At 35.8% G+C, this 19144-nt stretch overlaps 1 protein-coding gene across 1 annotated transcript in view; it reads left to right on the forward strand.

Moving 5' to 3' along the window:
• The first annotated feature begins 4321 nt into the window (after positions 1-4321).
• The window catches only part of DPP6 (dipeptidyl peptidase like 6), a 1318691-nt gene continuing 1303868 nt past the window's right edge, over positions 4322-19144 (forward strand). The window contains exon 1 of the mRNA XM_031941254.1: positions 4322-4462. Within this exon, the coding sequence (XP_031797114.1) occupies positions 4403-4462 (60 nt within the window). The 5' untranslated portion in view covers positions 4322-4402. The remainder of the gene's footprint in view (positions 4463-19144) is intronic.

Raw genomic sequence — 19144 nt, forward strand, 5'->3', positions numbered from 1 at the left:
CTGTAGTCACAATAGAAATAAATAGTCAAAATTTGAATTTGGTTCTTCTTGACTACAAATCAAGCACTCTATTCACAATACTATTCAGCTTCTCAGTCATCACATAGTTATTGACTTATGTAAATATTAGATCCACCATTCCCCTGCCTTCAAGATCCTGAAAGGTATGCTTATTTGTTAATTTACTTTCATCTCTCCCAATTCTTTTTCTTCAATAAAACATTTAAATATGACTGCTGAATAAATAAATGAATAAACAAATCCTACTAGTTTAAAGACAGATTTTTCATGTTGCTAACAGGAAAGGTGATGAAGAATGAGATTAATGCATCTAAATTCATGGTGAGGGATTTTCTCTTAATGTTATAGACCAGTGCCTATATCAGGAACTACAAAAGATAATTGCATTATGAAAGTGGTTAATGGGAATCTTGGGAGTCAGCAAATTAAACCCCACAATGAAGGTGGCAAGTTAGGTCTTCAAGTTGTCCCTAAAACCGTACCTCACTGTAGCTCATAATTATACAATTAGAACCAAATTGGTATCAGAATCACATAAGGAATTCATTTGGGAAGTGTTTATTTTTGTAGGATTTACATGCTTCTTAATTTTCTATGCTTTTCTGGTATCACTGAAGCATCTATTTATTTATATGTTTTTTTTCACCCTTAGAATATGAGCTCTTTGAGGTAAAGGGCTATTTTTATGTATCCTTATGTGTCCAAACCTTAGCATAGAACCTGGCACATATTAATCATTTACTAATTGCTTGTTGATTGAACTTGTAGAAGCTCCCAAATCACTATTTAAAACCACCTAAAGAATGGTTCCATTTATTCCATGATGAAAGACAACTTTTAAACAAAATACAAACTGTTACATTTAGCATAATTTGGTTCCTGTTTCCTTCTATGTATTTCAAAGACCTGTGATTTCATTCATGTTTGTAGTTTATTCTACTAAAGATCAATGACATAGCCCTTCGCCATACATTAATAGATGACAATTTTATGTCACTATGTTTCCCCCTCTTCTGGCTGAGACTCCAGAATTAGCCACTAAGATTTTAAGTAGGCTTGGCCTTTGCTCATTTCCTTGACCCAGACTCAAAATATTTTAGGTTGGAGCTGGCAAAGTTGTCTTTCATTAGGACATAATTTTCAAGAATCTAAGATTACCTCTATTTTCTGATAGGAAACTGTGTGGTAGAGGAAAAGTGCTGCATTTGGAGTCAGAGAATATGGCTTCACAGACGGATTCTGCCACTTGCCACTATGGGACTTTGGTACAATCACTCAATGTCTAAAGGGCTTGTTTTTTCCTTAAGTGTTAAAATGATGGATTTTTACTTGGTGATCTAGAAGTCTTAATTTACTAAATCTGTGATCCTACAGTTTTAGTTGAGGGTTCCTAAGTTACCTGTCAAAAAAAATGTTGGTTTAACAGCAAAATGTCAAAATAAAAAAACTGATCTACTTGCAGATGACTAAAGAGCATGAAGGTATCACATTTATGATGTTAAGAATTCCTTCTTTATCTTGTTTCATACATATTATTTAATCTTGCTTTTTTGTTTGTTTTGTGAAGCAAGTAAGGTTTAGTGATTTGCCCATAGTCACAACAGCTAATAAGTGTTAAGTTTCTGAGATAACATTTGAACTTATATCCTCGTGACTCTAGGGTCAGTGCCCTACGTACTGAACCATCTAATTGCCTTCCACATTGTTTAAGCTTGTAGATCTGAGGTATAAGATTAAACAATCTCTCTCAGGCTCTTTGACAATGTGTGAATTGCCTCATCCCTGTATGAATTCTTACAAAATTCATTTCCTCATTGGAGATACCGCCCCCCCCCCCCTTATTGATTCTGTAAAAGGCAGAAAAATGTGGATAAAGCTACCAACATAGAGAATTCTGTACATTTCAGCAATCTTTCCAGGAAAATAGAGAAAGAGAGATGGAACTACTTGTCTCCTGTGGAAATAGAAAATTTGAGGTTGAACTCCCTCACACATAGGAGTCTTAATTTGTAGAAGAGTGAGAGCTCTCACAGTGACCAATGAGGGCCTCAATTATTGATCAGAAATAAGAAGTCACAAAGTAAGCATAATTTTGGACTAGAGATTAGGAAGAACTGAATTTGAATCATATTTCCCACATTTAATAGCTGCATGACCTTCATAAATACTTAAATTCTTTCAGTGCCTTGCTTATAGTTGCACTGCTACTAAATGTCAGATCTTAGGTTTGTTTATTTTTCTGACTCCAGTTCTAGAGCACTGGCCATGATTCTATATGACCTCTCAGTCATCATATAATTATTGTGTTTTTTGGTCATTAAAAATGATGTTACTTATTATGTAGGGGTCCTGCCCTAAACACTTTACAAACATTATCAGGTATATTTATTTAAAGTTCATTCATTCACTCATTTAGAGGTAAATGAATGATCCCCAATTCCCTTGTTTGCAAGCTTCCAGAAGAGAAAATAATATCTTATATTTTGTGTGTCTTCTTCATAACTCCATATCTTAAAAATGAGGGTGGGAATAAATCAGAGGTTCTTACTTGAAATCTGCAGTTTTTAGAGGATATGTAAACTTATATAGGAAAAGAAATTGATACTTTGCCTCCATGAATCTTTGGTTTCCTTTGTGGTTTTAAGCATTTTAAACATTTTATGCATTTAAAAACATTTTGAGAAGGGATCCATAGCTTTCATCAGATGGACCACGGAAGGCCCTTCCCTCCCCCTCGCCCCCCAGGTAATAAAAAAAAAAACTGTGTTTGTTGTTCTCTAAATTCTCTTTTATTTTAAATACTAATAATCTAATTCCAATCTCCAACTTTACAGCTTATTCTTCTTTCAGCATCTCCCTCTCCATGGAATAAATTGGTGTTAACGTGGATGAAGGTACACACCTTCTCAGAAAGCTGCCTGAAAGCAACTCACAACATCCTAAAAAAAAAAAAAAAAAATCTTTGGGAAAAAAAGATCCACAGAATCTTAAAATTGGAAAGGACCTCAAAGAGCACTCAATTAATTCTTTGGAAAGACCTGCCCTTGGAGGAATGTTTACCCCCACGAACTCTTGGCAAAAGAACTTAGGCCACGTGCCTGAGGCAAAGAAGAAGCTAGTCTGGTACGGGGGGGGGGGGGGGGGGGGGGGGGGGGGTGGGGGGGGGTGATGGACTTGGGGCTGAAAGGTGGAGAGAGGAAGAGAAGGTCTCCTAATTAACCCATGCTCTGTATTTCCAAATCATTTTCGTTAGAAGCTTTGGGGAAAAGAACTGCCAAGAAGAGCTGTTGTCTGGAACGCTGCAAGTCCAGAAAAACGGTCTTCTGCCCTTCTTATTTCTCTCTTTGTCCCTCCCGGGGCCCATTTCCCCTCCTCCGAACCCAGTTTCCTCTCCGCACCCACTTTCCTAATTCCTCTTGCTTGTCTCAAGACGCAGCGCCTGGCAGAGCCTCGCGTGCCACCTCCTGACGGTCCCGGGGAGATTCAGAGCCTCGAGCCCTGGTAGCTGGGCGCGCGTGCCACTGCAGGATCCCGGACCTGAGGAGCCACGGGGAAGCCGAGCTTGTAAAGGTTTGAGCTGGTCACCCATGCCTGCCATGTGGAATGCTCTTCAGGCTTGAAGCCCAGAACCAAACACGTTAAAAAAAAAAAAATCCCGCCCCACTCTTGATTCGTGCCCTCCGTTTTTAATCGTGTATGTGCAGTCTAATGCGCTCTGCTCCGCCGCCAAGTTGCAGCTTCTCTCGGAGGACGCACAGATCACGCCCCCCCTAGTTCTGGACCAGACTCTGAGCTCGGTTTGCCTTGGATGCCCGAGGTGCCCCCTGCAGCGTTTGCCTCGCCTTCCTCCCCTAGCCCACAGTTTAACGCAGCCTTAACATCAAACAGCTTCTCCGCTACCCACCACCCCCTGTATCCTGTTCCTCCTCCTCCTTCCAGGCACTTTGCTCTCGCAGGACTTGCCGGAGTGAGCAGCAGCTGAGGCTCCAGAGTTGGAATCCCTTGGATCGTTTCCTTGAAGACAGCACTCCTAGGCGAACGGATCCTCCCCAAGCTAAGCTGACAGCCTCCAGCCCCCTCCCCCTTCCTCCCTCCCTTTTCTGGTCAGTCCCTGCAGTTCACCCCACTCCCTGGAGCTCGGGGGCATCTCAGCCTTTTCACTCTCCGGCAACCAGAAATCCCAGAGAAACCCACAGCTTGAGGGTTTCTTTTCAAGGGAGCCGAACCCCTCCAAGGCTCGCCAGAGCCTTTGCTAGAGATCGCAGGGGCGCAAACACTGCGCTTATTCCTGAGAGAGGGCCGCTATAGCTCGATCTTTGGACCCGCAACTTGCCCCTGGTGCAGAGAAGTTTACAACCCCAAGTCCCTACAACTTCCAGAGATGAACCAAACGGCCGGAGCGTCCAACCACGTCAGATGTCCCCCAGGGAAAGGCCACAAGGTAAAACAAACAAACAAATCTCCAAGGAAGGGGGTGGCAGACAAAAGGGGTTAGGGGCATTGAACTCACTAGGAAAGTTTTTTTCTCTTGCCCTGAAGGTATACCGGGAGAAGGAACTTAACTTGTTTGATGAGTATCCGTATGTGTGTGTGTGTGCATGTGTATGTGTGCGCGTATGTGTGTGTGTATGTGTTTGAGGGAATACATCGTGCCATTTGTGGAACCTGAGAAGTCTTACAGGAAAAATGGGGTTTTTGGTTTAAAGTCCTTGGATAGTTAGGCAAAAGAGTACTGTTTCACTGTGGCAGAAGTCTTATTTGGAGCAGATCCAAAGAGCTGCATTTCAGCACCAGGCAGAGCCTCTGATTTGGGGAGAATTAAAAGATGATGGGTTGCTGGGGGCAAGCTGCATTGTACTCCTGGTTTGGTTGATGCTGGTAGTGGGTGCAGCAATGGGAAGAGCGGAGATCAGGGATAGGAAAGGCTAAGGAAAGCAGTTTGAATGACCATTTGGATCTGGGCTGGTCATGACGTTACCCAATGTTTCTCCAATAGGAATACACTGGTTAGGGACTATTGAAGGTTGATTTCCACCACCCTTCCTCCTGCCCAGGGCTCTTGGGAGTGTGGAGGATGGAGGGGAGTTCTCTTGTTTCTATCATGAACACATGTGATTCGTTAATTTAAATGGGCTTGAAAATGATGGTCATTATCTAATCAAAATTAGTGAAGCTTTGATGTAGTGCTGAAGGTTGATGAGCAGAAATGTAGCACAGGACTTCGGTTTCTTGATCCTGGCAAGCCACAGATACTTAGACACCATCTAGGCAAAGAGAAAGTATTACTTGCTATTTTGAAATACTTGTTTGTTAACCACACTAACAAAAGATCCCTTCCCTATTTCAGAGTACTGGATACTTTTTAAAATCCACAAAATAACCATATCTTACCTAAATTACTTAGCTATATATACTTTGTTTCTAAACTTTCCTAAAAGTGGGTTTTTTTCCCACACCTTTCAGTTTCCTATGTTTGAGACTCTATGTTGAGAGATTGAGAGATGTTTTGCTTTTACCTTTTAGTTTTCTAATCAGATTGTACTTAAAAAAACCAAAATCAATACAATCTGAAATGGGGCCATGGCCTCATCTTTCCCCTAACTAAAACCTAGTGCAAAGGTTAACATTTGTGCATGTGTGATGGACTCCTTTGGCAATCCGAAGAAGCCTATGGCGCCCTTCTCAGAATAATGTTTTTAAAATTAAATAAAATGCACATGATTAGGAAGGAAATCACTTATATAGTTATGAAAAATATACTTTGTAATATACATCTATATAGCTATAATATGTCTGTATAGTTATCTATGCTCATAGGCCTCAGATTAAGAACACTGATCTTAGAAAATGAAAAAGGAACTAATATTATTTTGGCAAAGTAGTATTGGCTTCTTTATTTAACCTTTCTTAAGTACATGGTGTCTTTTTGTATAATTTATATGTATCTGTACATCCACATCTTGTGGTACCCACATTACTAAAGATCTTTTATTTTGTTCATTTTAAATTCTTCCTGTGTAGGAGAGTGGATGATACCCTAGTGGATTGGGTAAAGAGGAAAAACCCTAATTTTAATATTTTGTGGGAGAAAATAGGAGCTCACAGATTGTAATGCTTGAAACATGATCTTATTTGCTCTTCACAACCTATAAGAAAGCTATTATTATCTCCATTTTATTGATAAGAAAACTAAATTTCAGAGAGGTTAAATGACATGCCCAACTTCACACTGTTAGTAAGTGTCTAAGGAAGAACTGGAACTGAGAGTTTTCACACTTCAAAGCAAGCATTCTATCCACTAGACTATGATGTTGTGTTTTTAATCTTAATGAGTTATATGAAATGAGGACTTTTAACATTTGTATTTATTCAACATTTTCTTTTCTTGATACATTTAGATGAAATATTTGGATTACTAAGTCACCCCTGTTCTCATTACCTGACTCTTTAAACCTTTTATACCAACTTTCATTCCCTAACCACTAGGGAAAATACCTTTTTCAAATTATTGTGATGGGGTTAAATAGTTCATATGAGTGACTCAAACTTATTGATACTTAATATCACTTATTCTGTACAAATATATATTTTTTGTTTTATTAAAGAAACAAGATATCAGTCTTTTGCTATGGTACTTTTAGTAACAAATACTACTGACATTTTCTAGAAAGCATCTTCTGTATCACATAAATTGCTTGATGACAGATTCCATCATAGGAGAGTTTATAGCCCTCTCAGTTCTAAAGTTGCTCTGCAAATATTTGTTCACTTAAATTAAATTACACAGGCTAGCACTGCAAAGAAACTATGGCAGTAAACTTTTTCCTGATGTCTCAACCACACAATCTTACTTTGAAATACCTCTCTACTTTCTTGAAGTAACAGATTATATCATATGAAAAGCTGGAAGTTAAAACGATACTGTATATTATGAAGTAAATAGATGAACGAATGGATAGCAAAGTGATTTAGGTTTCTGAATTCATTGTAAAGTACTCTAAAGGACTCTAAAGTCTTCATGCAATTCAGTTATCATACTGCTGTTGTTTTTACTTTTCACATACAAAGAAAAGTCTCTGATCTTATTAGGAGCACTGGACCCTCACTGTAATACTAGTCTGGAGGCCTATGCTTTAAGTGCCATGTAAAACATTTCATCATAATGAAATGCTTTTTTTTAAATTAATTAAACATTTAGAGAATAGCTTGTATAAGAAACATACCATAGTTGACTCTGAAGGTGGACACAAATCAAATATGTCAGTTTTGCCTTCCGTTGAGTACTTAAACTTAAAATTAAGTGATTAAACTAAAGGGATTTAAATAGACACTGATTCCTTTTTTACTGGGCCCTTTTCCATGAAGAATAGAATGATGTTAAGCATATACATCACAGGTAAAATGGATATTAGCTTGTTTGCAGTTATTTTTAACATGTATCTCAAAACTGCATATTTAATATATGTATATTATAATTTGTATTTGTAATTTCATCATGTATACATGATATATACAAATACATGAATATATGATATACAAGTTTCATAATACTATTGTGTTGTGGCTATAATTCAGGTAAAATGGATAATTAGCTACTTTGCAATTATTTCTTTTGACACATGTATCAAAACTACATGTGTTATATACATGTATACATGATTTGTACTTTGGTTTTAGGGAGCTCTACTCTTGTGGACTCCTCTGTAATTTATGATCTTAGAGAGGAGTTGCCATTCAATCTCTCTTCTACAGTTAAATATAAAATTATGAAATACACATGTATCTATATTTTTGTATCCACTTCACATAGAGCCTGGCACATAATACTTCAAAATAATTGCTTGCTGAGTTAAAACTACATGTGTCTAAGTAAATATATGTATGTACTAAATAAATATATATGTATGCATCATTATCTCTACCACCTTCAAACTTATACTCTTTTGACACGAATCCTTACTCTGAATTTTTTCACACACAGGCATAGAATTATAAACACTAGTGAATGTTGGTGATAATGGTGGTCTTAATGTGATGATGATACATTTTGATAGTACTGTTTGATCTGGTGAGGTTTGAGGACTTTCGTCCTCCCAGAGAAGAATTCTTTCCAATAAGGACTATCACCATTGAGAAGAAATAACCTGATAATTTGGAAGTTTTCACTAAAACAACCTGCTCTTGACTTCCTTCTGGTTAGTAGAGATCAAAAGACTTTTGTCTTCATTGTCAGTGTGGTTAAGCAGCTTACCATTTTAATCTACTCCAGGTTTTGAACTTTTATTTATTTATTTATTTATTTCATGTATTTACTTATCCTATAGATAAATTTTGCTAAAATTTGATTAGGAAAAAAAGTTGATTAATGTTCATCAGACTAATAACAGACTGGAAACTTGGGCTCAGTCTTCTGTTACTGGTGTACAGTTAAATCACTGTGTGGCCTAAGGATTTTCTCAGCATCTTTTCTTTGTAAAAGATGATAATAAATGCCTTTTGACCATAGTCACTATAATCTCTGTATTAACAAGTATTAACATACTTGGAAAGTGACACGATAGTAATTTTGAGTCATGAGAGGTATTTAATGAGAAAAGTAGGATGTGGGGAGAGGGAAGCCTTTAATTTGGTCACAAAGCATGTCATGTTGAGTAATACATCTTTTGTACATTACCTGCAGCTTACGTTGATCCTCTGCCCACAGTGACAGGTTGTATCTTTGGGGGTTTGTTGGCTTTTGTTAGCTCTGGCATCAGCCTTCTGGAATTCCCTTTAGCATCTTTCTTTGCCATATTCTCCTAGTATTGGCCTTATTCTAGGTCATGGGTAATAAACATATGGTTGTGGGTTGTATCTGGCCAGCATAATATGATCACTATTCACCCTGCAGGGCATTTGAAAAATGTTTCAGTGAAATAGCTTTAGTTTTTAATGAAAATTTGTTTTGTGAAGTGCTCCTGGCCAAATTCAGATTTTTATTTTTCTAAGAAATCAAAACCACTGGTAGCTCTGAACTGGTTACTTCTGAAATAGATAATAAAGTTCCAGAGGGCATTATAGTTGATAAATCTCATAACTTTTAGCAGTATAGGTGGATGATATCAGTAGTGTGAGAGTCTGATAGAACAATATTGCAACATTAGACAATCATCTCCCATCAGCTTCAGTTTTTTGCATTTATTAAATGATTTTGACCACTGTGATCTCTAAAGTAATCCTGAGATTTCCTAGACTCATGGCTGGACAACTGAAAGAGATCTCACAGTTCATTGAATTAACCTTCTGTTTTTATAGGCAAGGAAATTGAGGTCCAGCCCAGAGAAGTTAACCAATTTGTTCAAGATATACATGTATTTGGATCCCTGGATTTGTATTCAGACCTTTTTCTCCATATCAAGTATACTTTCCATCTTCCAACATTTTCTTTGAGGCCTTGCTCCTGTTGTCAATTTTATATCTATTATGGCTTCATCTTTGCTTATTATTATTCCCTTTTGGTTCAATGTTACTCTATTCAAAGTTGTCCAAGGGGTCCATTGTATTATTATATAATAAACATGGCAAATCATATCTATATAGTTCTGGACAATGTTAGCACCTAACCAGAAAACTGGAATTGACATTATTTTTTTTTTGTTTTTGTTTTTTTTTTAATTTATTTATTTAATAGCCTTTTATTTGCAGGTTATATGCATGGGTAACTTTACAGCATTAACAATTGCCAAACCTCTTGTTCCAATTTTTCACCTCTTACCCCCCACCCCCTCCCCCAGATGGCAGGATGACCAGTAGATGTTAAATATATTAAAATATAAATTAGATACACAATAAGTATACATGACCAAACTGTTATTTTGCTGTACAAAAAGAATCAGACTCTGAGATATTGTACAATTAGCTTGTGAAGGAAATCAAAAATGCAGGTGGGCATAAATATAGGAATTGGGAGTTCAATGTAATGGTTTTTAGTCATCACCCAGAGTTCTTTCTCTGGGCATAGCTAGTTCAGTTCATTACTGCTCCATTAGAAATGATTTGGGGTTGATCTCGTTGCTGAGGATGGCCTGGTCCATCAGAACTGGTCATCATATAGTATTGTTGTTGAAGTATATAATGATCTCCTGGTCCTGCTCATTTCTCTCAGCATCAGTTCTTGTAAGTCTCTCCAAGCCTTTCTGAAATCATCCTGTTGGTCATGTCTTACACAACAATAATATTCCATAATATTCATATACCACAATTTATTCAGCCATTCTCCAACTGATGAGCATCCATTCAGTTTCCAGTTTCTAGCCACTACAAAGAGGGCTGCCACAAACATTCGTGCATATACAAGTCCCTTTCCCTTCTTTATGATCTCTTTGGGATATAAGCCCAGTAGTAACACTGCTGGATCAAAGGGTATGTACAGTTTGATAACTTTTTGAGCATAGTTCCAAACTACTCTCCAGAATGGTTGGATTCATTCACAACTCCACCAACAATGCATCAATGTCCCAGTTTTCCCGCATCCCCTCCAACAATCATCATTATTTTTTCCTGTCATCTTAGCCAATCTGACAGGTATGTAGTGATATCTTAGAGTTGTCTTAATTTACATTTCTCTGATTAATAATGACTTGGAGCATCTTTTCATATGACTAGAAATAGTTTCGAATTGACATTATTTTACTAGAAAAGGAATTGCTTCTCTGTGCAGCCAAAGAAATGATCAATTAGTACAAAACCCTAAAAAAAGTACTTTTTACAAACTATGGTTCCTTTTTCACTAAACTTCAGTGGCTCCCTATTTGCTCTACGATCAATTATAAACTTCTATTTGACATTTAAAAACTTTAAAATAGTGCCTCCAAACTACCTTTCCAGCCTTATACATATCTTCCCTTCATATATTCTCCAGTTAAATCAAACTGGCATTCTTAGTGTTCCTTGAGTGTGACAGTTCATTTCTGGTATTTATGTCTTTCCATTGCCTTGCCTGAAACACATTCCCTCTTTATCCTCACCATTTGGGATCTTTAATTTCCTTCAAGGCTCAGCTCTAGTCCTACTTTCTATGATCTTGATCTTTCTACTTGCTAGTACCCTCAACCAATCACCTTGGATCTATTTAGACTATACCTGTCTATGTACATAGATACTTACATACATGTATATGTACTTAGAATACACATGGTTTATTAATACAGGCTTTGTTTCTTTTTAGTCTTTACATTCTTGGCAATTTTTCTTAGCACTTAGTAGGCATTTAAATGCCTCCTTTGATTGATCTCCTTTTCTTGCCTCTTTCTCAAATATTTCCATTGAGGTTGCATTATATATGTTAAAGGAAATTGGACTAAATGAACTCAAGTTCATTTCCTTTTTCAGTGCTTTATGCTCTGCAAGCAGATAGCTTCCCAGAAAATGGAAATGTTTAGTGTTTCCTGTCATTCTGTAAGCCTCTATTTTGATTATTCTTTATGTTTTGAATATCCTTCATTTTTATTACGATCTTTTATTGTCACACTCTCATTTCATTTGAACCCACTCCCATTAGTGATATAGAAAAGCTATTATTTCAATAAATATAGAATTTTTGAGCTAGAAGAGATCTTAAAATCATCTAATCCACCATTTTATTATGATGAGGTCCAGGAAGAAGTTACTTGCTAAAGTACTACAGATAATTCATGATTTTCTAATCTAGTTCTCCTAGCTCCCAAATGTTTTCTCTTTCCACTATGCCATAATGCTCTGGTCATTTAAAATTATTCACTAATTCATAAGCTCAAATTTTTTACTCATTCTTGTAATATAACTTTGCATATCATTATCACATACTGTTTTAAACATTGGGATACAGTTTGCTGACTTGCTCTTCTCCCCTTTTTGCCCTTCAATTGAAAGGAGTACCATCCCCTCAGATTTTTTGTGGAACTTCGGGCTTCTGTGGTCTTTTAACTTTCCTTATTTGTACCTAAGTCTCAAATCCTATGAGAAAGTAAGTTCTTTGAGTACAAGGACTGAGGCTTATTCTATTATTTTATGTCTAATAAAATAGACATTTATATTAGGTTAACTGGTTCATAGAAGGAACCTAATTTTGTTCAGCTAGCATTTGTTTTATTTTGTCTCTCCCCACACTTAGTTTAGTGTTTTTCACACAGCAGACAATAACAATTACTATTGAATGAATGAATCGATAACATCTTGACAATTATGTCATGATTCTACTTCCATCCTAGTACTTGGCTCCCAGGATCCTAGTTTATATATGATGTCTGGTATTTTTGCACATTGCAGATGAGAGTTAAAAGGACCCATAAGAATTACTTATTTTAATTTTCCATTTTACTGATGGTTAAACTGAGCTCAGAACTGAGGTCCTTTGCTTGGATCACATAGATATAGCAAGCTGGTGGGTTAGGCTGGAAGCTAAGTGGTGCAATAGATAGAATGATGTGTTTGGAATCAGGAAGATCTGAATTCAAATACAGTTCAGATATTAAGAGTTATACCGCTAGTCCTTAGGTCACTTAATCTATATTTGCCTCATTTAAGAAATGTGTATAATAATAGCACCCACCTCCAATAGTAGTTGTGAAGATCAAATGAGCCAATTATTGTAAAGTTCTAAGTCTAGTGCTTGGTACCTACTAAGAACTATATATAAATATAATAATAATAATATTTATTATTAATATTAATTACTCATGTTTCCTGATTCCTAGTTCATTTTTTCTCCTATGTGATTAAGTTCAAATTATATGGGGCCTAAGAACTTTTTACTTATTGGTAATTCCTTACTCAGGATTGTTGTTTCTTGAGTAACTCTGATTTTCATGTCACTGCTCACCGCATTCTTCTATTTTACTTGCTTACCAGTTGCATCACTCCTGTGTAAGTAGCCTCCTCCTTCTGGTTCTCCTTTGTGTTTGTTTTCACTTATAAGAATATAATCCCCTTGAGACTAAGACCTGTTTTGTTTTCTTATATTTGTATCTCCAGTATGTATTCCAGAGCCTGACCCACTGTAAGAACTTAATAAATCTAGCTAGCTCTGATGATTATGTGTCTTTTTTTTTTTTTTTTTTAAATCCCTTCAACAGAGTATAACCATTCTGGAGGAGGAGGGTAGATGCCAGGTAACATTTTGTTTATTTATCCACTTTTTAAGAAATCATTAGGAAAGATATTCCTGATAAATATAAACAGTAAATACTTGTCACTACCCACAGTCTAAGTCTTCTTGAAGAACTTTGGATGGTTTTATATAAGTCATAGCCCATAAATTGCTTTTAATGATTTCCAGGATATTATGTTTATGTTATTTTGGTTTCACATTTTATTGATTTTTAAAAAATTTTAATTGTTCCTACTTTCTCAGTAAAATGCATCAGATGGATATAAAATTATGCATAAATCAATTTCCAGGAACAGAGGACACTGACTGAGTAGGTTAAAGTTTTAGATTTTTTTATTATTTGTTGAACTTTAGCTCAGACAAAAGGCCTAGTTTCTATGAAGTGCCTTAATGGTCTCACTTAAAGATATGTGCTCATTCTTTGTCCACAAATTTAGAACAATCTCCTGGGATGCTTGGTGCTGACAGCAAATGGGAGAAATAATGTTCTGATCTTCTTCCCCCCGCCCCATTCCCTTTTTCTTTTTACTCCTCTCTATCTCCTATAATTAGAACCTTTGAGATTCTACTTTTTTTAATTTGTGTACCATAGGTGAATAATGTAATATTCTTTCAAAAAGGTACTTTTTCTGCATATTGTATCCAATTTCATTTCAAGAAGAAACATTCTCAATAGAGTTAATTATCTAATACTTTTCACAAAATGATTCTTAGGATAATTTTTTGAAATATAATTCATAACATGCGCTTCTAAGTATCTAATTCAAATTATGTCAAAGGTGACCCTCACCATTGAATTAAAGTTGAGTATCACCCAAAGGGTAATTAAGAGGCACTTGGTGGGATGATACTAGACTGCAACAAAGAACTAGCAATGAACTTCCCTGAAGAACCAGTGTAAGAGATATCACCAAGGAAACCTTTCATTGGCAGGGTGGGCAGCAGATCATATAGCAAGGGTTAAGATGAACTGCACAATTATGGAAAGATTGTGCTTCATTGCTTTTTATCCCAGAATTGAGAAATCTTGAGGACATCTTGAAGAATGTGGAATGGATTTGGGAGGACTTAATTAATGGCAGAATGTGGACAAGAATCATATTAGAAGAGAAGATTTGGACAGGTTGTGGTCTGTGTCTGTGGTAAAAGTGTCTTGACTGATCATATTTAAGTACTGAAGCATAATATATTACACTGAAAAAGACAAAAACAGCTTGGACTTCCCTAGTAATGCTGAATTTTTAAAAGAATCCATTTAATAGCAATACTGAATTGGTTACTGAGGCAAAATGGTTTAGTAGGAAACCCCTGAACCTAAAAGTTTAGGACCAGACAGGGGTTCTATTGAGTCTTTGCCAGCTAACCTTTAGGGAGTCATGACCTTTCTAGGCTTTTGTTTCCTCATAATGAAATTCTGAATCAGAGAATTTCCAAAGATATTTCCAGCTCTAAAATTCTTTTATTCTGGGTATCAAAAGGAACTTTTTAATGAAGTGGTTACTCATTTTAAGGAAGATATCATGGAAGAGCTGCCAAAGACAATATTATAGTGAAAGTTCAGAAGGGGCAAAGGGCATGTTTTTAAAGGGGATGGTTAGCTAATGAATGGCTGGCATAGCTTTAAATGAAAGGGTATATTAATGTTGTCAGCTTACTCTGAAACCATTTTAGGTACTCTCAATGACTGCTTTTTGGCTTTAATGAAAACTAAACTTTTATACACTAGTTGGGGTAACAAATTTAATAGTTTGTTTCTTATAAATCAGGCCAAAAATGATTATCACCTCAATTCAATCACAAATAAAGAGAACATCTCTCTCCTTTGGGGACAAAAATAATATTTTATGGAATATTTAAGATGTAAAAATTTCAATGTGTTAAGATTATTTAAGATTACACTAATTTATGCTTTGTGAATTTTAATTTTTTTCTTACTCATGGAATATATTTCATATCTATAATCTCCTTTTCAATCCTCTTGTCACTTCCCTCTTGCAAAACTATCTTTACTGGTCTCTTGGTTCCTGTCTTTCTCCATTCCAACTTATCTTCTATTGCTTCATTCATTGATGATTTATTAAGTGCTGATTGCTAGAAACAAGGGAAAATACATTGTCTAAATGTCATTTCCAGAAAAATTGTTGGCTCCATTCTTTGGAATTCCTCAATTGAAAACTTTTGGTGGCTTCTTCCCATCATCTAAGAGTAAATCCAGACTTCTGATTTTTAGTTTTTGCAACTTTCCACAGCATGATCTCCACTTGCCTTTCTAGTCTTAACTCTCACACCTTGCCTTACATTTAGTCTGTCCTCCAGTCAAGCTGGATTCTATGTATATTCTTAAACATAATTACATTTTCCCAACTTTGTGCTATAAGTATAATTGTTTCCTTTGCCTGAAATGTCTTACCGTTGGATTTGAAGACTTATTCATTCTTCAAAGCCCATTTCAAATGCTTTTTTCTTAATTAATCCTTGACTGCCTTTCTCTGCTAGTGCTTCCTCTCTCCTCCCCACTTAGAATCTTATTTGTGCTTCATCCTGACCCAACATGTTCTATACTCGTAGTATATTAACAGACTATTTTCTAGACTATATTAAACTGCCTATAAAGAAAAACACCACACTTTTCTAGAGAAGAATAAAAATTAGATTTCAAGAATCAGGGAAGGGGTTCCAGAAAGGCAGGTTTTGATAGACATAACTCAGTATGTCAGTGAGTCAATGAATACTCTTATTCATTGTGTATTCCCTTCCCTTAGAAAGTGCAGGACATGTTGTAACATTGTCATATATGTTGTTTAGATTGTTATTTAGTAAAAAAAAAAAAAAAAAAGCCTTGGGAGTCCTTAAATTTCATGACCTTTGAAATCAAATTTCTATTTTAATCTCCTTGTATCCTGGGAAGATATCTGGATTTATAAGTATGGATTTATAAACAGTCAACCAAAGTGTCTAGAGAATCATGAATTCATGACAAGGAACTATGAAATATGTCATTATTTTAAAATATATTGGAAGCACTCTGTTTTTCCCCTTAAATGTGAAGGAAAATCCACGTAATTAGTTACATACTATTTCCAAAAAGTTATCAACTATGAAATGATAATGCTGTTAATTTGTGTTTTTAAATTTAAAGAATATCTGTCATTCAGAGCCCTAATTTTGACAGAATAAATCAGCTCCCCAAGTAGAATACTTAAAGTCATTTCAGCTAACATTGAAATAACACTATTGAACAAAACTGAGGAAAATATTGTTGAAATGTACATGTTTAAGTGGCTCATGTCTTCTGCTATTTTACTCGTTATGTTCTGGCCTAGATTTCTTCTTCCTGCCAACCTTAGCATATTGATCTTCCTCCATATTTCTCCTAGAATGAGCCAAGATTTATTTTCTGGTTTATTTTCTGTATTTGCTTTCTTGCTATATTTGACTTCATGAATTCAGTTCCCACAACCAGAGAAACATCTCATTGTCTGCAGGCTCAACCTAAACAAGCATAGAAGTATACCATTTCCCTCAAGTGTCAGCTTGTTATCCTCATCAGGCAAAAGACCTCTATCACCTAAAGAGGACAGCATTTGCTGTAATGTAATTCTCTCTATGCAATGTAATATTGTGTGTTTTAGCTGGGATCAGGAAGGACAATGTGTCTGGAACTTTTTTTAGCTTTCTTTGCAAACTAGCCTGCTTCCCTGATCTTGGAATATCATATAAACAAGTCTAGTCATTTCATTTCTGTGTTTGATTAACTGAATTTTAGAAGCATAAACTGATTGAACTGAAATCATATAGAGGTACTATATCCATATATACTTGGCTCTTCTCATTTAGTAACTCATTACAAAATGGCTTTTGTCATTTGTGACAATTACATATTTTTTCATAATTGTGAATCATGAAATTTTAAAAAATCGATTGTTAAGTTCAATTTGGCACAATACACCTGTTTTCATTTAAAAGACATTTAAAGTAGGCTTTATTAGTGCATTTTATTTTTAATTTCTATAATAGTTTTTTTTTTAAAAACATGCAAAGGGAGCTTCCTTTTTTTTCTTTTTTTTAGTCTTTATTTTTTTATTAAAACTTTTTATTTTCAAAACATATGCATAGATAATTTTTTATTAAAGCTTTTTATTGACAAAACATATGTATGGGTAATTTTTCAATATTGACCCTTGCAAAAACTTTTATTCCAACTTTTCCTCTCCTTCCCTCTATCCCCTCCCCTAGATGGCAGGTAGTCCCATATATGTTAAATATGTTAAAGTATATGTTAAATATAATATATGTATACATATTTATACAGTTATTTTGCAGCACAAGAAAAATCAGATTTTGAAAGAAGGTAAGAATAACCTGAGAAGAAAAACAAAAATGCAAGCCAACAATAACAGAAAGAGTGGAAATGCTCTGTAGTGGTCTACACTCTTTTCCCAGTATTCTTTCATTGGGTGTAGCTGGTTCTGTTCATTACTGATCAATTGGAACTGATTTGGATCCCCTCATTGTTGAAGATAGCCATTTCCATCAGAATTAATCCTCATATAGTATTGGTGTTGACGTGTATAATGATCTCCTGGTTCTGCTCATTTCACTTAGCATCAGTTCATGTAAGTCTCTCCAAGCTTCTCTGAAATCATCCTGCTGGTCATTTCTTACAGAACAATAATATTCCATAACATTCATATACCACAATTTACTCAGCTATTCTCCAATTGGTGGGCATACATTCAATTTCCAGTTTCTAGCCACTATAAAAAGGGATGCCACAAACATTTTTGCACATGTGGGTCCCTTTCCCTTCTTTAATATCTCTTTGGGATATAAGCCCAGTAGTAACACTGCTGGATCAAAGGGTATGCACAGTTTGATAACTTTTTGAGCATAGTTCCAGACTGCTCTCCAGAATGATTGTATCCATTCACAATTCCACCAACAATGTATCAGTGTCCCAGTTTTCCCACATCCCCTCCAACATTCTGCATTATCTTTCCCAGTCATTCTAGCCAATCTGATCTCAGATGTGTAGTGGTATCTCAGAGTTGTCTTAATTTGCATTTCTTTGATCAATAATGATTTGGAACACCTCTTCATATAAGTAAAAATAGTTTCAATTTCTTCAATGGATAATTTTTTCAACTTTGACCCTTGCATAGACTTATATTCCAAATTTTCCCTTCCTTCCCTCTACTCCCTCCCTTAAAAGGGAAGCAATCCAATATATGTTATACATGTTAAAATACATGTTAAATCCAATATATGTAAACATATTTATATAATTATCTTGCAGCACAAGAAAAATCAGATCAAAAAGGAAAGAAAATGAGTAAGAAAACAAAATGCAAGTGAACAACAATAAAAAGAGTGAGAATTTTATGTTGTGATCCATACTCAGTTCCCACAGTCCTCTCTCTGGGTGTAGATGACTCTTTTCATCACAAGATCATTGAAACTCATTTCAATCATCTCATTGTTGGAAAGAGTCATGTTCATCAGAATTAATGTCATATAATATGGTTATTTCAGTGTACAATTGTGACGACCATGCTAGCACCCAGGACTCCCCAGAATCAGCTGGAGTCAGAATAAGCAAAAGTACTTAGTCTTTATTTTTGGTCTTTAGATGCAGGATTGAACAGGATGGAAGCAGAATCTCCATGACTGCCTTCTCCCACATCTACCGCAAAAAGTAACCCTGGCTATTCTTACTCCACTCCCCACTCCCTCCTACAATCCTCTGTATACACCAATCATTGAGCCAGCAGAGGATAGTGGGAAGGACCATTTTCCAAGCATATGCCCATAGAGTACTGTCCAATCAGTAATTAGCCCTAAGTGCTTGAACCAACCTCAGTGCAATGACTCAAGAGTTTCAGCCTTCTACATATAATGATCTCCTGATTCTGCTCATTTTACTTAGCATCAGTTCATGTAAGTCTCTCTAGGTCTCTCTAAAATCATCCTGCTGAACATTTCTTACAGAACAATAAT

Source organism: Sarcophilus harrisii, chromosome 5 (assembly GCF_902635505.1).
Source record: "Sarcophilus harrisii chromosome 5, mSarHar1.11, whole genome shotgun sequence".
Lineage (NCBI taxonomy): Eukaryota > Metazoa > Chordata > Mammalia > Dasyuromorphia > Dasyuridae > Sarcophilus > Sarcophilus harrisii.